This window comes from Trachinotus anak, unplaced genomic scaffold (assembly GCF_046630095.1).
Source record: "Trachinotus anak isolate AG129_WGS33_773 ecotype Australia unplaced genomic scaffold, CSIRO_AGI_Tana_v1 ptg000007l, whole genome shotgun sequence".
Classification (NCBI taxonomy): domain Eukaryota; kingdom Metazoa; phylum Chordata; class Actinopteri; order Carangiformes; family Carangidae; genus Trachinotus; species Trachinotus anak.
In genome coordinates, this window is record NW_027273858.1 from 8,677,101 (window position 1) to 8,692,403 (window position 15,303).

At 41.0% G+C, this 15,303-nt stretch overlaps 1 protein-coding gene across 1 annotated transcript in view; it reads right to left on the reverse strand.

Annotated features, from left to right (window-relative positions):
• The window catches only part of fmn2a (formin 2a), a 39,161-nt gene that overhangs the window by 7,801 nt on the left and 16,057 nt on the right, over positions 1-15,303 (reverse strand). The window contains exons 7-14 of the mRNA XM_071480272.1: positions 11,403-11,490; positions 8,015-8,076; positions 4,241-4,332; positions 4,016-4,145; positions 3,739-3,885; positions 3,081-3,140; positions 2,279-2,399; positions 23-115 (exon numbers count right to left, since the gene is read on the reverse strand). Coding sequence (XP_071336373.1) covers positions 23-115; positions 2,279-2,399; positions 3,081-3,140; positions 3,739-3,885; positions 4,016-4,145; positions 4,241-4,332; positions 8,015-8,076; positions 11,403-11,490 — 793 coding nt within the window. The remainder of the gene's footprint in view (positions 1-22; positions 116-2,278; positions 2,400-3,080; positions 3,141-3,738; positions 3,886-4,015; positions 4,146-4,240; positions 4,333-8,014; positions 8,077-11,402; positions 11,491-15,303) is intronic.

The window sequence follows — 15,303 nt, forward strand, 5'->3', positions numbered from 1 at the left end:
TTGACCTACAAAATAGGCTCACCTTGGCCAAGAAATGTGTCCATCTTGTCCTTAAAGGGTTGCAGGTTCTCCTCAGAGGAAAATTTGCAAACTTTCTCCGTCTCAACGGAGCATGCTGAAACAACAAGAGATGGTCATGATGAGAAATGATCAGAGCGATGGAGCAACATTGTGCTATAATTACAAACTCTACAGTACACCTCACCCAGTTTGAGCTTGCTGTGATAAATCTCTGCTGAATTTCTGCTGAATAAGTGTCGGCAAAAACATAATGACCCATAATGACTAACAAGGCACCCGCAGGAACCAGGAAGGCCTGCGCTCTGATCCCTGGAGGAACTTATCGTCACGCTCTATCTGCAAACATAACGGATACACAAACTCAGCTCAAGGCCTTAGAGGTGGAGAGGCCGAGAGACGCTTAAGGGAATGGGAAGGTCGGGACTTGGCAAATGGTAATTCATAGACCATATGGTGCCTCAACCTAAAAGGTACACAGTGAGCTCTCTCCACTGAGCTGCTTGCTGATGTCCTTCAGGCCAGCCAAGGCCATTTCTGCGCCGCCTACTTATCAGAACCTCCCTCTGGGAACTGTCATCGAAGCCCATGTCTGGTAGAGTGCTCAGCTGGCTCTGCTTGGTAATGAAGAGGTCTGCAGGTACAGCATGTGATGATGTATTTATGTACGGACAGCATGTGCCACTGCCAGTGGGGTCGAAGCAGACGCAAGTCTATTTCCCCTGCGAGCAACTCCATCTTTATGAATTGCAAATAATGAACAGCCTAAAGAATCATTATGGCAGAGGAAAAACAATATTTGGCAACACGGATCAGGCACCTGATTGGTTTAGCAGCAAAGATACATAAAACATGATAAAGAACAGACCAGCTTTGGGGAATTGGTGATTGAGCTGCAAGCACACAAACACACACACATACTCACATATATATGTTTGAACAAAAATACAGTAATTTTTTTACTACCTGTTGGCACCTCAGTCCTTGGAAAGTGTTCTGACTGCTGAGTGACTTGAGACAGAGTAATGAAAGGGAGTATTTCCCAATTGCCTCATTCATTAGGACTCTTTTTCACTCAACCAATCAGTTTTGCTTGTCAAGCATAATCCAATTTCCACATATTTGTCCTGAGGTCTTGATATGTAGTAACACAGCACAATCATTCTTGTTCCTGTTTTATATTTTTACAAATTCGTATGTTAACTATGTTTAAAACCAAAATGCAACATATGAAGTCCCTACATGTGATAATACTGTCATCACGTGATTCATTTTATTTGTTTTGAATTCACTGGGAGATTACATAAATGTAATCATAGTTGAATGGAAATTCTGGCTCCAAACTCTTTGGCTTGTGAAACCCACTAAAATTCATTTTTATTTTTTATGTTTTTTTCCCCAAAGTTGATGGTTAGTGGTGATGATAAAAAGTTTCAGGGAATAATGATAATACATTCGTGACATAAACTCTGGTTCGTAGGAAGTGTATTGTCATGGAAAGTTATGTAATTCATGAACCACATGTATTGGTTTCAGGAACTGATTGAACATCTGACTGATGAATGAATGAATGAAAAAAAATGAATGAATTAAAGAGTCGAAGAGCCAGCTATTAGCTAAATCACTTCATCCATGAATCATATTTAGGACACCTCTGGGCAAAGTGATGACGCACAACATGCAAAGAGAGATGCAGGAATATTCTGAAATTCTCATTGTTGTGTGTTGGTGGTTTGTGGCTTGCAGGATCACTGAGGTGATTCAGAGCTCGAGAAGAGCGTCTTTCAGTTCAGAGAATAGCTGATGAACCTTTAATAGTGTACGCAGGTAGTGGAAGTTCCCTGACCTTGCCCCTCTATATTTTGATCTCTATTTCATGAGGACAGTAAAGGCACGCCAGGTCCAACAGGAGTCTACATCTGACAAGTCACATCTGCTTCTGGTTAACTCGTCTGTACGACAAACAGATGCTATCTCTCTGTTGACCCGCCTCTACGATCCACACATGACCATAGCTGGTCAGGTTTGGGAAATTATTTTCCATTGTACTAGGAGATATGTGCAGGGATTAATACATAATTTATTGCTTCATAAACTGCCATGTGATGGTATTTTAAACACAATGTGACACTGCCATAATTTGCTGGTTATGGCTTGGCCAGTTTACTACCTAATAATCTTGTTGTAAATATGCTGTTTAATGGTTTTGGATGTGCTCAAACAGAAGGAAAGCTGTGGAATGTATGTTTGATGACCATACCATTGAGGTCTTTCCTCAGCTTGCGCAAATCTCTTTGAAAGTCTTCAAACTTCATCTGGGAGGCCTGGAAAAGGTCCTGGGGCTCGGGCAGAGGGTAGACACACGTTTCTCTGCCAGCATCCTGGTAGAGCACAACGTACATTCATGCACAAAAAAAAAAAAAAACACACACACACACACACACACACCAACGTCAAAGACAATCTTCCTCAAATGGAAGAGGGCCTCTCTAGTATATACTGTACACAACAGTCCAGATTGAAATAAATGTCTCCAGAGAGCAACATGCACTTATTAGCAGTCCAAACATCCCAGAGAAGATATGGCTGAAACTACAGCAGATAACGACCATTAAGCTCGGTGCAGAAACTACACTGCAATTCTCTCCATCAGAGTTACTACAAGGCCATTATGAGTGCTAGAGTCATGTCATGCAGGTTGATTTTGGCAGGCAGCACTCTACTGAGTTCATCTCATCTGGAGAACCTAATTATTTACACTAGTGCTCCTTTGGATGCTGTGCCAATGAACAGGCTGCAGGTTTGAATGAAGCCAGACCAAAGCAGAGCAAGAGCGGGAGATGAAGAGTGAAAGACAGAAAGAGAATTATAAGAGAGGGCCAGAGAAGGAGAGAGATTTGTTTCTGCCGTAAACGAGGAAAGGGAAAATAAATAATTTGATAAAGGATAAGCCATGGTATCCTCTGGCAAGAGAGGAGATGAAAAGAGAGCTCTGGAAGGATTTCTAAGCAAATCAGACTAAAACAGAAAAGTGATTCAAATAAACAGGAACCAAAACATACCTCATCAAAGTGCCTTAGATAGTAAGCAACAATGTAGGACAAAAGACTCTGGGAGTTATCCTGAAAGAAAGAAAAAGATCCAAATAAATAAACCAAAACCCCTTTATTTATTAATTTAATCATTTTGGAGCAGGACGTTTTAATTTGTGCGGGGCAAACAAGAATAAGGACAGCGGTCTTAGAAGTTGGGGATAAATCATGACATTGGTGGAGCAATACAACAAAACACAACTGCGCCGGGCTGGCTGTCATAACTCAGAGTTGGTGGAAAGTTTGATGTTCTTTATGGATACCTTACTCGGTTCACCACCACAAAAAACACAAACCACTCTGTCCTTATATGGCAGTGCCAAGGGTACACTGAGCCCGTTGCGATATTGAATAAGAACAGTAAACAGAATGGCCTCTCCTCTAAATCTGCACTGCTATGGTCCTCATGTTTGGCAGCAATGAAGGTCCCTTTCAACTCCTGGACTCTCAGTTCACCAACTATTATCTAGTATAAAGCTTTACTGCAGCATAAAGCTGTGTGGGTGTGTGTGAGTAGGCTAATCTCCTTTACTCATTTTGCACATACATACAATATACGTCATTTGGAGTCTGTTCCTGTAGTGTGAGTTATGTTTGCTTTAACACAGACTCACACTGTAACACTCACACTGCTCTTGACGTCCTTCAGTTTTGGCAGAATGTCCAAGGTGAAACCGTCAGCCTGCCCTCGAGAACGATTACCTCCGTTCATGAAGTTACCGAAAGCCAGCACCAGGCCAAGCACCTGCAATACACACTTACCACTCTGGAGACTCTGGTGCACATGCACGCACACACACACACACACACACAGACACACACACACACACACAAATGAGATGAAGACATTAAGGTTAAACTAAGTGACAAGAAAGAAAACGAAATGAGAGAGGCCAGTGGCTCACCTTGCATACTCTCTGAAGGATTTCTACTTTGCGGAGGACTGAGGTGATACATTCATGGAAAGTTGACTGAAACAGGATGCAGAACACCCGTTCAGAGAAGTTGGGGATTTGGGATAGCTGGAATAGAAACCTGATGGAGGGACAAGATCAGTCATCATAAAGACATGTTTAATGACATGGCTCTCATGTATTGAATTTGGTTCAGAAGGTAGATTTGGCTCTTACTGTTCAGGCTTGTCCAGTGGCTTGGCGTCCTCCTTGTCGTTGGATGATTTAATATGCTTTTTAATGCCAACCATCTCATCATCTTGAGCTCTCTGTCAGATGAAAATGCAAATTTTTTTAAGCAGGGAATAGTTAGGTGAAACCAAAGTACTTATTAATAATGATAATAGTCATAAAAATGTATGCAATGCCATGTTATTCATTTAGGATTTATTTTACTCAGATCAAGATTTCGTAAGTTTAAAGCTTCCTAACCAAAATTGATCCAAGCATTGGTATAATAGTAAGTTTGTAAATTTATATAGTGTATACTGGGGGTCATTAGTCACTAGTGTCACACAGTGCAACATAAAACAGACTGTAGATAAATCTTAGTTTCTGCTAATGAAGAGCATGTGATATGATTGACAACACCAGAACATTTACTAAATAAACCATGAGAAAATGTTTTTTCAATTGCTGTTTTCAAAGAACAGATCTTGAACCCCTCCTTTAAGCCAACATGGATGAGAAGTCCATGTGCTGATGAAGATCATGTGATGTGATCAAGAGCTCCAGAGCCCCTTATGAGGTGGTTTGTTTTCCTTTTATTTCTTTGTTGACAAATGTTAACTCAAGTGTGACAGAATTCTTAAATTGTGCTGTTTTGAACATAAACTGGTACCGTATGCCAGCCTATACAGTATAAGTTTCATAAATACTAAAGAGCTGCTTTCAGCCAGACTACATTCCTGACTATTATCGTGCTGTCAGGCTCTGGACCACAGTTTTATACAAGGTGGTTTAAAAAAGCAGGCCAGAAATGCCCCTTCGTTTCACAAGAGGCAAAAACAATAGATGTTAATGTGTCTCACACAGACGGGCAAAACAATAAAACCATCCCCAGGAAGAGAATGTAAACTCTCCCCGAGTCCCTACAGAGCCCATAGACCCCCTAAGTCTGAGTCTCAGCAGTCTGGTCTCTCCCTCCGTTTCTCTCCATCTTTCTCTCTGGGGTTTGGCCTCAGCATGGATCCTTGGAAAACATCAAACGCCAGCATCAAACGGACTCAGGGCCCGATTAGTATTCTACACACCGCCGCCTTCTGTCGACGAGGGCAAGCTCTCCTTCGCCTTCTCTCGAGATGTTTTCAAGTGTAAATATATTTAACACAAAGCAGATCCTTTTCAAAGGGCAGCAGCAGAGCCCAGCAGTGTTTGGTGTAATTGGGGACAAGTAGGCATTAGCGTGTGATCTTTGAATTGCTAGGGCATGTTGCAGTGGTTGTTAGCATGAGAAATACAGTCCCATGTGGAATATCAAATGCAAAGGAAAGTAGGATGATATTTGTGATGCCAGAACTCCGGCAGTAGCCAAGTGGTATTCATTAGCCAGGTTTCTAGCACAGGGCTAACCAGAGCCAGCCAGGGCTTAATCACTATTTATGTCACTCAATTTTCAATGAAACACCATTTATGAGATTCTTTGTACACTGAACTGCCAAACAATAGCCTCTAAATGACAAGTTGTATCATTTAACAACCATGTAAAATATATTTAAACTCTAAGCTTTGTCATGTAAAAAAATAAAAAATAAATAGAAAAAATAGTATGAGGCGATCATTTGTAGTGTTAAAATTCGTAGGAGGGACTATGACTAACTGACCTCCATGACATTTAGCTACTGTCAGCTGAAAGGAGTCTGAACTTCAACTTCAGACAACTAGTCTAGCCCCAGATTATGGCTTGTGATATTAGAGCGGAGGGAGCGGTGTCCCACTATCACTGTGACCCCTTTAATGGTGGTGGCTTATTGTTCAAAGAACAGGAGTGGCTGTAATCCGCAGCTCATAGACTGAGCGACTCTGTCCCCGCCTGTGTGTGTGTGTGTGTGTGTGTGTGTTCCTGTCTCTGTGCGCATACGCAGTAGGGTATGTGCACATTTGTGTGGGGTCAACATGTTTGTTTGTGAGCATGTTTGTGTGTGTGTTGTGAGAAGAAAAAGAATGAGGGAGAGCAGTGTGTGATCTAGCTCCTAGCACAGTGAGTGAGGGTGTAACCATTAGAAGCCCCTCGCATTCCTCAAGACAGGCTGACTGTGCTGCCAACTGTGGTTTAGGGGGCTGGAGACCCACAGACAGGATGGAGTCTCGCAATACAAAAGAGAAACAATTTGGCTCCTCAACCCAATAACATAGCCTTAGGCCATAAGGGGGAGAAGGAGAGAGGGGGAGAAGGAGAGGGCTTGAAGTCTCGGGGTGAGTGGAGAGGTTAGAAGACTTTTGATCCTCAGTTATGACACATTGGTTCATAACTACAGCTTGTCTCAAGCCTCAGTCTCATTCCCATGATCAACATTATTAATATGCCTCTGGCAGCCAAAGGTCCAGGCCTCTCCTGTGTAGTTGTGCCAAAAAGCAATTCACAGGAATTTCACAGCATCTTAAAACTGTATCACAGTTGAAATGTGGAAAACATGCCCATTTTCATGTTCCATTCTTTACTGACCTGACTGCGAACGGGTCCTGAACCATTTCCACTGGGCGGGGGAGGTTTTCTATCAGTGAAGCTTGATGAATATGTATTTACTATATACAGGGAGCCCTTCATAGCCAAAATGGAGACATATTGGAAAATAGTGATGACAGCTTTGCAGTTCTTTTTATGCTAATATTATACGATACAATGTGGGGATTTCACTTGGCAAAGCTCACTGCAGTCTCTTCTTCTCTTTCTTAAACACACCAGCACTTTCAAGAGGAGTTGTGTGACACAAACACTGGTGTTTCTCAACTAGCATTTCCTTTGCACAGGGGCATTATAAAAATGGAATCAATCACATCCAGTGTGTAAAAAAACCAAAACATGTTTACTATGTAAAAGTGTTGGTCCCCTTCCAGACCAGCAGACAGACCTATACAGAAATGACTCTGCTGCCAAACAGCACACATACCAGTCCGGTTTGTGGCTCGCTTGTTTGTTTTGGTATCTAATGCACACTTCCTTTAGTTCACCCTTTCATGTGGAACATGCAATAAGTACTCCACATAGAAATGTGTTCACAGTGAAGTGACATCTATGAATGACAGTGCAAATCCCATGTTGCTTTAAATTACAGACTTGCCAGTTTAATTAAAAAGTGGATTTTTTTCCCACCTACGCCATATACAAAAGTTCAGCTTTTGATAATCTTGGAAAGGTATCTTTGATGGATAGCAGTTGGTGTTTTGTGGTTTACCCTCAGTCAGGTGCCAAATAAAACAACACTAAACAGCTGATGAATGATTTTCTGCCATTTTGTTGATAACACAGCTTGTTGAGTCTTCTTAGGTTTCATTCTTTAATGAAATGATTGCCTGTTATTCATATATGGCATGAAATGTGTAACCATAAATCATTCTATTTCTCACAAGCAAACTGTTCCAAAATAATACTTTTACAGCAAACCACAGAGGGAAAAAAAAAAAAAAGCTACAGTTTTCCAAGACTGAATGCAGCAGTCAAGATCAGCCTGAGCTGTCAGTGGTGTTACTTTGTACTGGGCTTGTTGCTCAACACTGTGTATTTATATGATTCAGCATTGGCAGGAAAGTCCAGAAATGAATTTAGTTTGGGATATTGTCTTTTCACTGGTCTATTGACTTTACTGAAACCACTGTCCACATGAGACTTCATCAACCCCCCCCCTTCAAAGTCAAAAATTTGCAAGATTTAAAAAAAATGTTTATTACTGTTGTAACCGTAAAGACATAGCTCCAATTCCAAGTAGCACTACAGCATGTTGTTATACTCACATTTTCATAAAGGGCTTGCAGTGTCTCCAGATCAACCACAGTGTTGTCCATATTTAGGACGGCTGTGGATGGAAGAAGAGGATGACATGGTTAATGTTAATGTTAACACTAAAGCATGTCATGACATTTCTCTGCTACCTTTAACACCGTTAACAAGTCAGAAATCAAACTAGCACAAACAGGCCTTCACTCTCACAACTGCGAGATTAGAACATTTTTCATTGGCTGCAACAACAACCACAAACGGTGACAGAACACCTTTTCAAACCTGAGTTTTTTTCTGGAGCTGAAGGCGGCATGAAACAAGGGCAAATATTCTTCCTGCATGGTCCACATAAAGCGACATGAGCCGTATGCTGCGAGTTACATAGTTATCAGCTCTCATCACGATCGCATGCAAGGGACCACAAACTAAAACATAAATACGGAGGTCTTAGAAATCTGTCAAAGGTACAAAGATCTGTGTTTGAACTCCTGTGTTTGAATTCCTGGTGTCGCCTTTTTGTCTCGGCGCGAGGACCTGGCGCCCACGAGCATTAATCCTTTGAAAGTAAATGTTTAAAGACAAACAGAGCCCGGGGGTCTGCGGTGTTGAGGCTGAGGTGTTGCTGTGCACAGTCTCCCAGTGAAGCACTCGACACCTATATATGTATTTCACTGTGCTGTGGGTGTCCAAATTACTCACATTGTTTTGATCTGCTGATTTGCTGTTGAGGCACAGGGGGGAAGCTGGTGTCAGACTGGATAAAGGAGCTTGGAGTAATGAACTCAGTGCACAATGCTCACTTAGCATCACATCCTTGACACTGAATATGATTGGACTTCTTATAAGCGTTCCACTTACACAAACAAGAAACAAGAATAAGGAAGATCAAAAGAAAAACAAAATTTGAAAATGTGGAAAAAGCCTGAAGTGGCTGTTGTACTGATCCAGTCACTTCTGTGTCATGTCTTTAGCTTATTGCTTTCCCTCTTTATGTAATCCTGTAACTTTTTTAATCTCTTCACCTTTGAAGCCACAGGGCAAATCCCCTCCTTCTTTCCGAGTTCTTTGCTGTCACTCTCTAAACTCTTCACACTGTCTCCGCTTCCAAAGCCACCACAGAAATAACTTCCTTTCCCTCTGACTCTCCCTTTTTCTGTTTCTCGCACTCTTCTCTTGTAACCATTTGGTTTTCATTACTATCTGAACCAGAGTCTGGCTGGCTGGTTTGATTGGAGACGGGTTTTATAAGACATGGGAGAAAGCCGTATCATCACTCTGACACAGACCTCTTATGACCAAAAGCCAGACCCATCTGCCTGGGTCTACCCCGACTATACCACATTCAACCCCAGCATGGCGCCAGCAACCACCATCTAATACTGTGACTGGCGCTCCAAACCCTCACAGGAAGCAGACACCGCACGGAAGTGTCCTATGAAACATGCAGAGTGTCGGCCAAGTCTGAGAACAAACAACAACAGCTGTGAGGAACAGAAAAATGTGTTGACTTCTCACTGAGCAATCGCGCTGTCATAGAACAGACACAATCTAAATCAGTGATTCAGACGAGTCAGAGATATCCAACTGATGAGGGCTTTGCTCGTCAACGTCTTAATCATGGAATCAAGAGGAAATAAAACCATGATTATGTTAATGTTTTGATGAATGAATCCTCTGTAAACAAAATTGTCCTTGGATTCTTCACCTTAAACCTCTGATGGTGCAAGGGTACATGAGATCATTTCAGGAAATGGAAAACAATAGCATTGCTAATATACAGTCTTTTGGGTTTTGCTCCTTTAGTGAAACAATGAATACTCTAAGGCTTTATTACTTATGCCTAATAATCTTCAATTAAAATGCTTGACAAAGTAAATAAAAACACCTTCTAGGGTTATTTTGTGCAGGGCAGTAGGAATCCCACCGTTTTGAGGAATAACAAGCACATAACACAGAGAAGTACTTCACCAAAGCACTTGAAATATCTTTTCTCTGATCTTACTCTCCATGATATACTGAAGTTTCCAATCAGGGCTAATTATGTACTATGGCAAAACCTGTCCTAACATAGGAGATGAACGACAGTGCTGATGAGAGTGGCCCTCGCTTGGCCTCCCACTCCAGCCTGAGATGGATGCACCAAAGACTGGAACATAGTTAAAAATTCAGTCCACAGGATGCTTTGAAGAGAAGAAGAACTAAACTGCGTGTACAATATGTACCAGCCATGGTTTCTGTGGTACATATTTATTTTGATGTAACCTAGCCAGCTGCCATACGCATTGAGATAACAGATTTGAAGCTGCAATAAAGGCCCTGTCGTAGGAGGATTGAGGAGGATTGAACAGGATGGAAGAAAGAGGAAGAGTGTTTAGACACATGGATGAGCGAAGACTGGTGAGCAATCAGAGAGTAACTAAAACAGGAAGACAGTCTGTTCCCATCAACATCTCCTGAATGACTTCACTTTAACAAAGCCGTTTAGACAAGATGGTGACAACTCATCAGAGAAAGACAGAGAGCAACTGAGAAACACGATGTGGATGTTTGATGGGGGGAGATTATGCAAAATGAGAGAAAAGAAAAACAGGCGGGAGTAAAGTAACAAAGGAAACAGATTTCAGATGCCTTGCAACATTATGACTTGTGATAAAGCTAACTACTAGAGGGAGGCTTAAGCTTTGGCAATGACCTTGACCAGCTTTCAATCTTATTGTATTTTATGAAGTCAGACAGTAACAAAAAATCTGCAGCCTACATTCTGTGTACAGACATTGTTTCACAGAATGTTGTGCTCTCAGAGCAGCATCAGTGTTCAGTGTGTTTATGAGTGCCTTTGATACAAAATCTCGTTGTTTATTCTAAGACACTGCCTCCCCTACTCACCTGGGGATGGCTGCTTATTTTTCAGCCTTTATAAAAAGAAGGGAAACTGCGCTTGTCAGCTGTAGCACATCAGCACAAGAAATTAAATGGCAAACTAGCACTAGAAGAAAAGTCAGGGGATCATCAAAGTGGTAACAATTCATCCATTGGGTACCATGATTATCTTTATGAAATTTCATTACAATCCATCCAATAGTATTTGGGATTTTGCAGTCTGGACCAAAGTGGTGGACAGACCAACTGACAGACTGACACTGCCATCCCTAGAATCATGCTGCTAGTGACATTCAGTATAACTGTATTTCATTAATGGTTTTTATTAGCCATTATGTAAGTTCTGGAAACTGTCGGAAAATGTATAAGGTCTATTATATCTATTCACCGTGCTTCTAAAATCATGCAGGGCAAACCAACTACACTTTCTACAGTGTGCAGACACTGCACAACTGTGTTGTTTTACTGTCACCTGTGTCACTCCTCAAAGTGCCAGTGTGGATACATGACCATAACACTTACCATTCTGGATGTCCTTCATGTCAAGATGAATGCTGGACATCAGAATACCCACAGCCTGCGAACGCTTGTTGCTCAAAAGCTTCACCACCTAAAAGTTGACAATACAAAGAGATGAGAGGAGTAGGGTTAAACCAGGTCAAAGAGAATCAAGACGTTAATACTCCATACCGTGACACATACATGCAGACAAAACATTTAATAACCAACTGGAAACAAAAGACAGCAACATCAATTTCCTCTGTCCGTTTCCTTCTGCAGGAGCAAAACTACAGACTATTCACCCACAAACATTAAGAAAATTACAATGCTGTCAAGATGAATTACAGTGATTAATAATTTTTCCTTTTCCTCCAACTCTCCACATCCATCATCTTTAAGTCTGGTGATTAAAAACTAACAGGTCATTTAAAACAACAGGCTTATTTGTTAAGCAGACTGACAGATTACTGACATACAGAGAATGTGCAAGGTTTTGTTTTTATTATAGTTTATGGAATCGCACAGTACAGATACACTTTTAAAGGGGAACCATCAAAACTTATAATAACATGTAGTCAAAACAATTGTATTCCAGGATCACAACTGCCCCGAAAGCTGCAATATTAACAAAACTTAGCTGAATAATAATAGCTTCCACTTGTCAAACAGCCAGGAGTTGAATATCCAGCCAGTGTGGTTATTATGCATGAAAAACTGGATCCATGGGAGCCATTATGAACCAGTGCTCGTCTAAGTCAGCACAAGTGTGCGCTGGGTAGCTGGAAGTGGTGAAGGGACAGGACAGGAAACCCGTAGCCTACTGCGATCCAGACAGAACGCTTCCATCTAAACCAGATCACACAGACCACAGACCTCTCAAACACACAGGAAGTTATATCACCAGGCCCCAACTGTCTCTGTTTTCCTGGCTCAGCCAGAGCTTCAGGGGACAGGCTGTCCGAGATATGATGCCGAGTGGCTTCCACAGTGTGCCTGTGATAGCCAGTGTACGGCAGCTACTTATTGGATAGTCATTAGTCAACTTTTATCAGCTGACCTCAGCCTCCCAAAAGCATAACCAAGTTTACGTTACATTAGGTTCAGTAGTTTAGTCCCTAGCAGAGCAACCTGATATTACAGAGGATCACTTTACAATTTTATTATTTTATAATGAAACACAGCTGGACTCATGAACCATAGTGATTGAAATTATTTTCGTGACTAAAATTTTCAAAAACAGCCTTTCAGGACAACAAAACCACCCTGAAAATTTAATCAAATTATTTTTTTTTTAAACAATCTCATCTCATCAGAGCCATGTGTCGGAGTTTTTGGTTTAAACAATAAAAGAAAGTTGCATTAATTATATGTTGATCCTTTGATCCGTTTATCATTTCAGGGCTGGCCAATATGGATTTTCATCAAAACCATACAGCTCAGAATCACACGTGAAAAACAAAACCTTGTTCTCGCAAAAGATGCTGAAAGAGACCTGAAAATAAAGCAGTATTTAAGTTGTACAAAAAGTAATAATCTGTTTGTAATGTCACTTTGGGATGAAGCCCCGGGTTTAAGTAAGAGTAATTATATTCAGAGTCATCTCGACCTCCAGTTCACTTGCCTTTTGAGAGCATTACCTTCAATAGTGATATAAAAGCACATTACTGTATATGCATACAACATGTACAACAATTTAACATTTCATTATCTTGAAAGTGTTGACAGCAATAGACCTCTCTGTATATTTAAATATACTGTATGGATATCTTATTATACTGTACACATATCTTATTACCTGACAGTCTGAAGTGAGTGGTGGAGGTGTAGGAGAACAAACAGATACAGTCTAGGGGGTGAGATGTGGCGTAGCCTATAAGTCAGTGTGTCTTGGCCCATTGATTTGGCCCACTAACCAACACAATCAGCAGTGGGATGTGACATGCAGCTCATGAACGCGTCAAAAAAGGCACCCTTGCTTCTCCTAACTAATAAACGTTCGTAAACCTGCTCAACACTCTCAGAAAAAAGACGCTCCTTGTAAGTCCAGAACTTCCCTGAAAATCATCATTTAGTTTTCTTCAGTATCAAGGTAACTGAATAAATGTGTTTTTACATTCATTGGTAAATTTCAGAAAGGAGTGGTTAATAGCCAATTAGGCATACTGTTAATTGTGTCAAATTGAAGAAACGTAAACGAAAAGGCTAAAACCTTGGGCTCAAGCTGTGGACCACAGCTAACTTGCTGACTCCATGGCAACATTATATTTCCTGTTTACATTCCCCAAAGCGTCATGGGAACTATAGTCGCAAAACTAGATTATCCCACAAACAGAAGTAAAACGTGGAATATTAATGGAATGACAAAAAAAAAAAGGCGGTGGGGGCTGTGGGGTGCAGTATCAGACTTTGAAAGCCACTAGATTATAGTAGACTGAGAGAAAATCAAGCTGAAAATACTTTCATAGTTAGTTGATTGTTTACTTAATTCTTTTAGTCACAAATGCCAAACCCAGTGTCAGCTTCTTGGCTGTGAGGTTTTGCAGCTTCTCTGTTTTTTTCTGACCATAAACCGAATATCATTGTGGTTTTAAACTGTTGGCCGCACACAAGAGCATCTGTCACTATTTTCTTATATTTTACAAACCAAAAAACAACATAATCGAAAGATCAATAATGAAAATAATCGTTAGTTGTAGACCGACAGTCAATCATATAACCCGTTTAGAATTCTCCATTCTTGTTCGACAGCAGTATACACTGTAAACGGCTCCTCTTTTAAACCTCTCTGCAAGGGTCAACACTTGATTCTAGATTATGATCGTATTTCTTCACATCTGACACTGATGTCAGCAGAGACCTTTAAGCTGGCCTCTGCCAGTTGACGTCAAAGCCGCTCTCTAGTGGCAGCATTGGAGAGGATGCTTGTCCCCTCTCATCAGGAAAACAGTCGAACTCGCAACACACAGGGGATGGGAAAAGCTGCAAGAAGTAGGTGATGTGATCGATCGCCTTGGGGCCGGTCCTTATGAGCTGGAAATGTCAAAGGTTGGCTCCAAATTGGGGGTCAATCACAGTTCTGCGTATGTTTTTAGTTTGCTGCTATTTACTTCAATATCTTCAGCCCATTGTTGTGTTTGGGAACACCCACAGCAGTTTCATGCAGTGATGACCAAGGGAATTAAACCCACACCCAACTCAATTTGTCTCCTGTCTCCCACAATTTAGCAATACAACCACAACACGAGCTGCTTCATGATGTGGTAGCCTACTTATTCAGAGTTCTATCAATCAGAACATCACAGGAGAGGACATTCGTTCTGGCTGTTCTCCATCTCCCTGCTCGGTGTCACCACCTATCACACCAGTAGCACTACATCTGAGCGTGCAGGTGAAGTGCTGCTCTGTACAGAAGTCAATTCCCTCTACTGTGTCTCCCAGGTGTTAAAGCAATCATATGACAGCTCCTGGAGTGTCAGCATGATTGATGACTGTTATTTTTGAAGTGTGTTTGAAAAAGAATTCCTCTATGAATGTGTGATTTTTCCTGTGAAGGGCAAATTCACTTATCTTATCTGCTGTTTCACATTGCTGTTGACTTTTGTGCTCTATTGGATCAAAGCGACAAGGTGAGTTTTTTTCCCTGGGTGTTTTGGGTGGTAAGACTTATCACTTAATGTGTATTCAGCTACAGTTAGTTAGAGCAACATTCGTGACTATATCTCCGCGATAGTAAAATTTCTGCTCTACATTATAGACAGAAGAATATGGATATAAATTTGGATTAAAACAGTAGAGAGAACTATAGAATGAGGTGGCATTAATGACTGAATTTGTGAAAGTAAAATAACTTAAAAAAAAATTCTTATCCAAAAATTAACTAAAAATCTTATTCAGATATTGTACTCTTTATGTGTAGGATCTG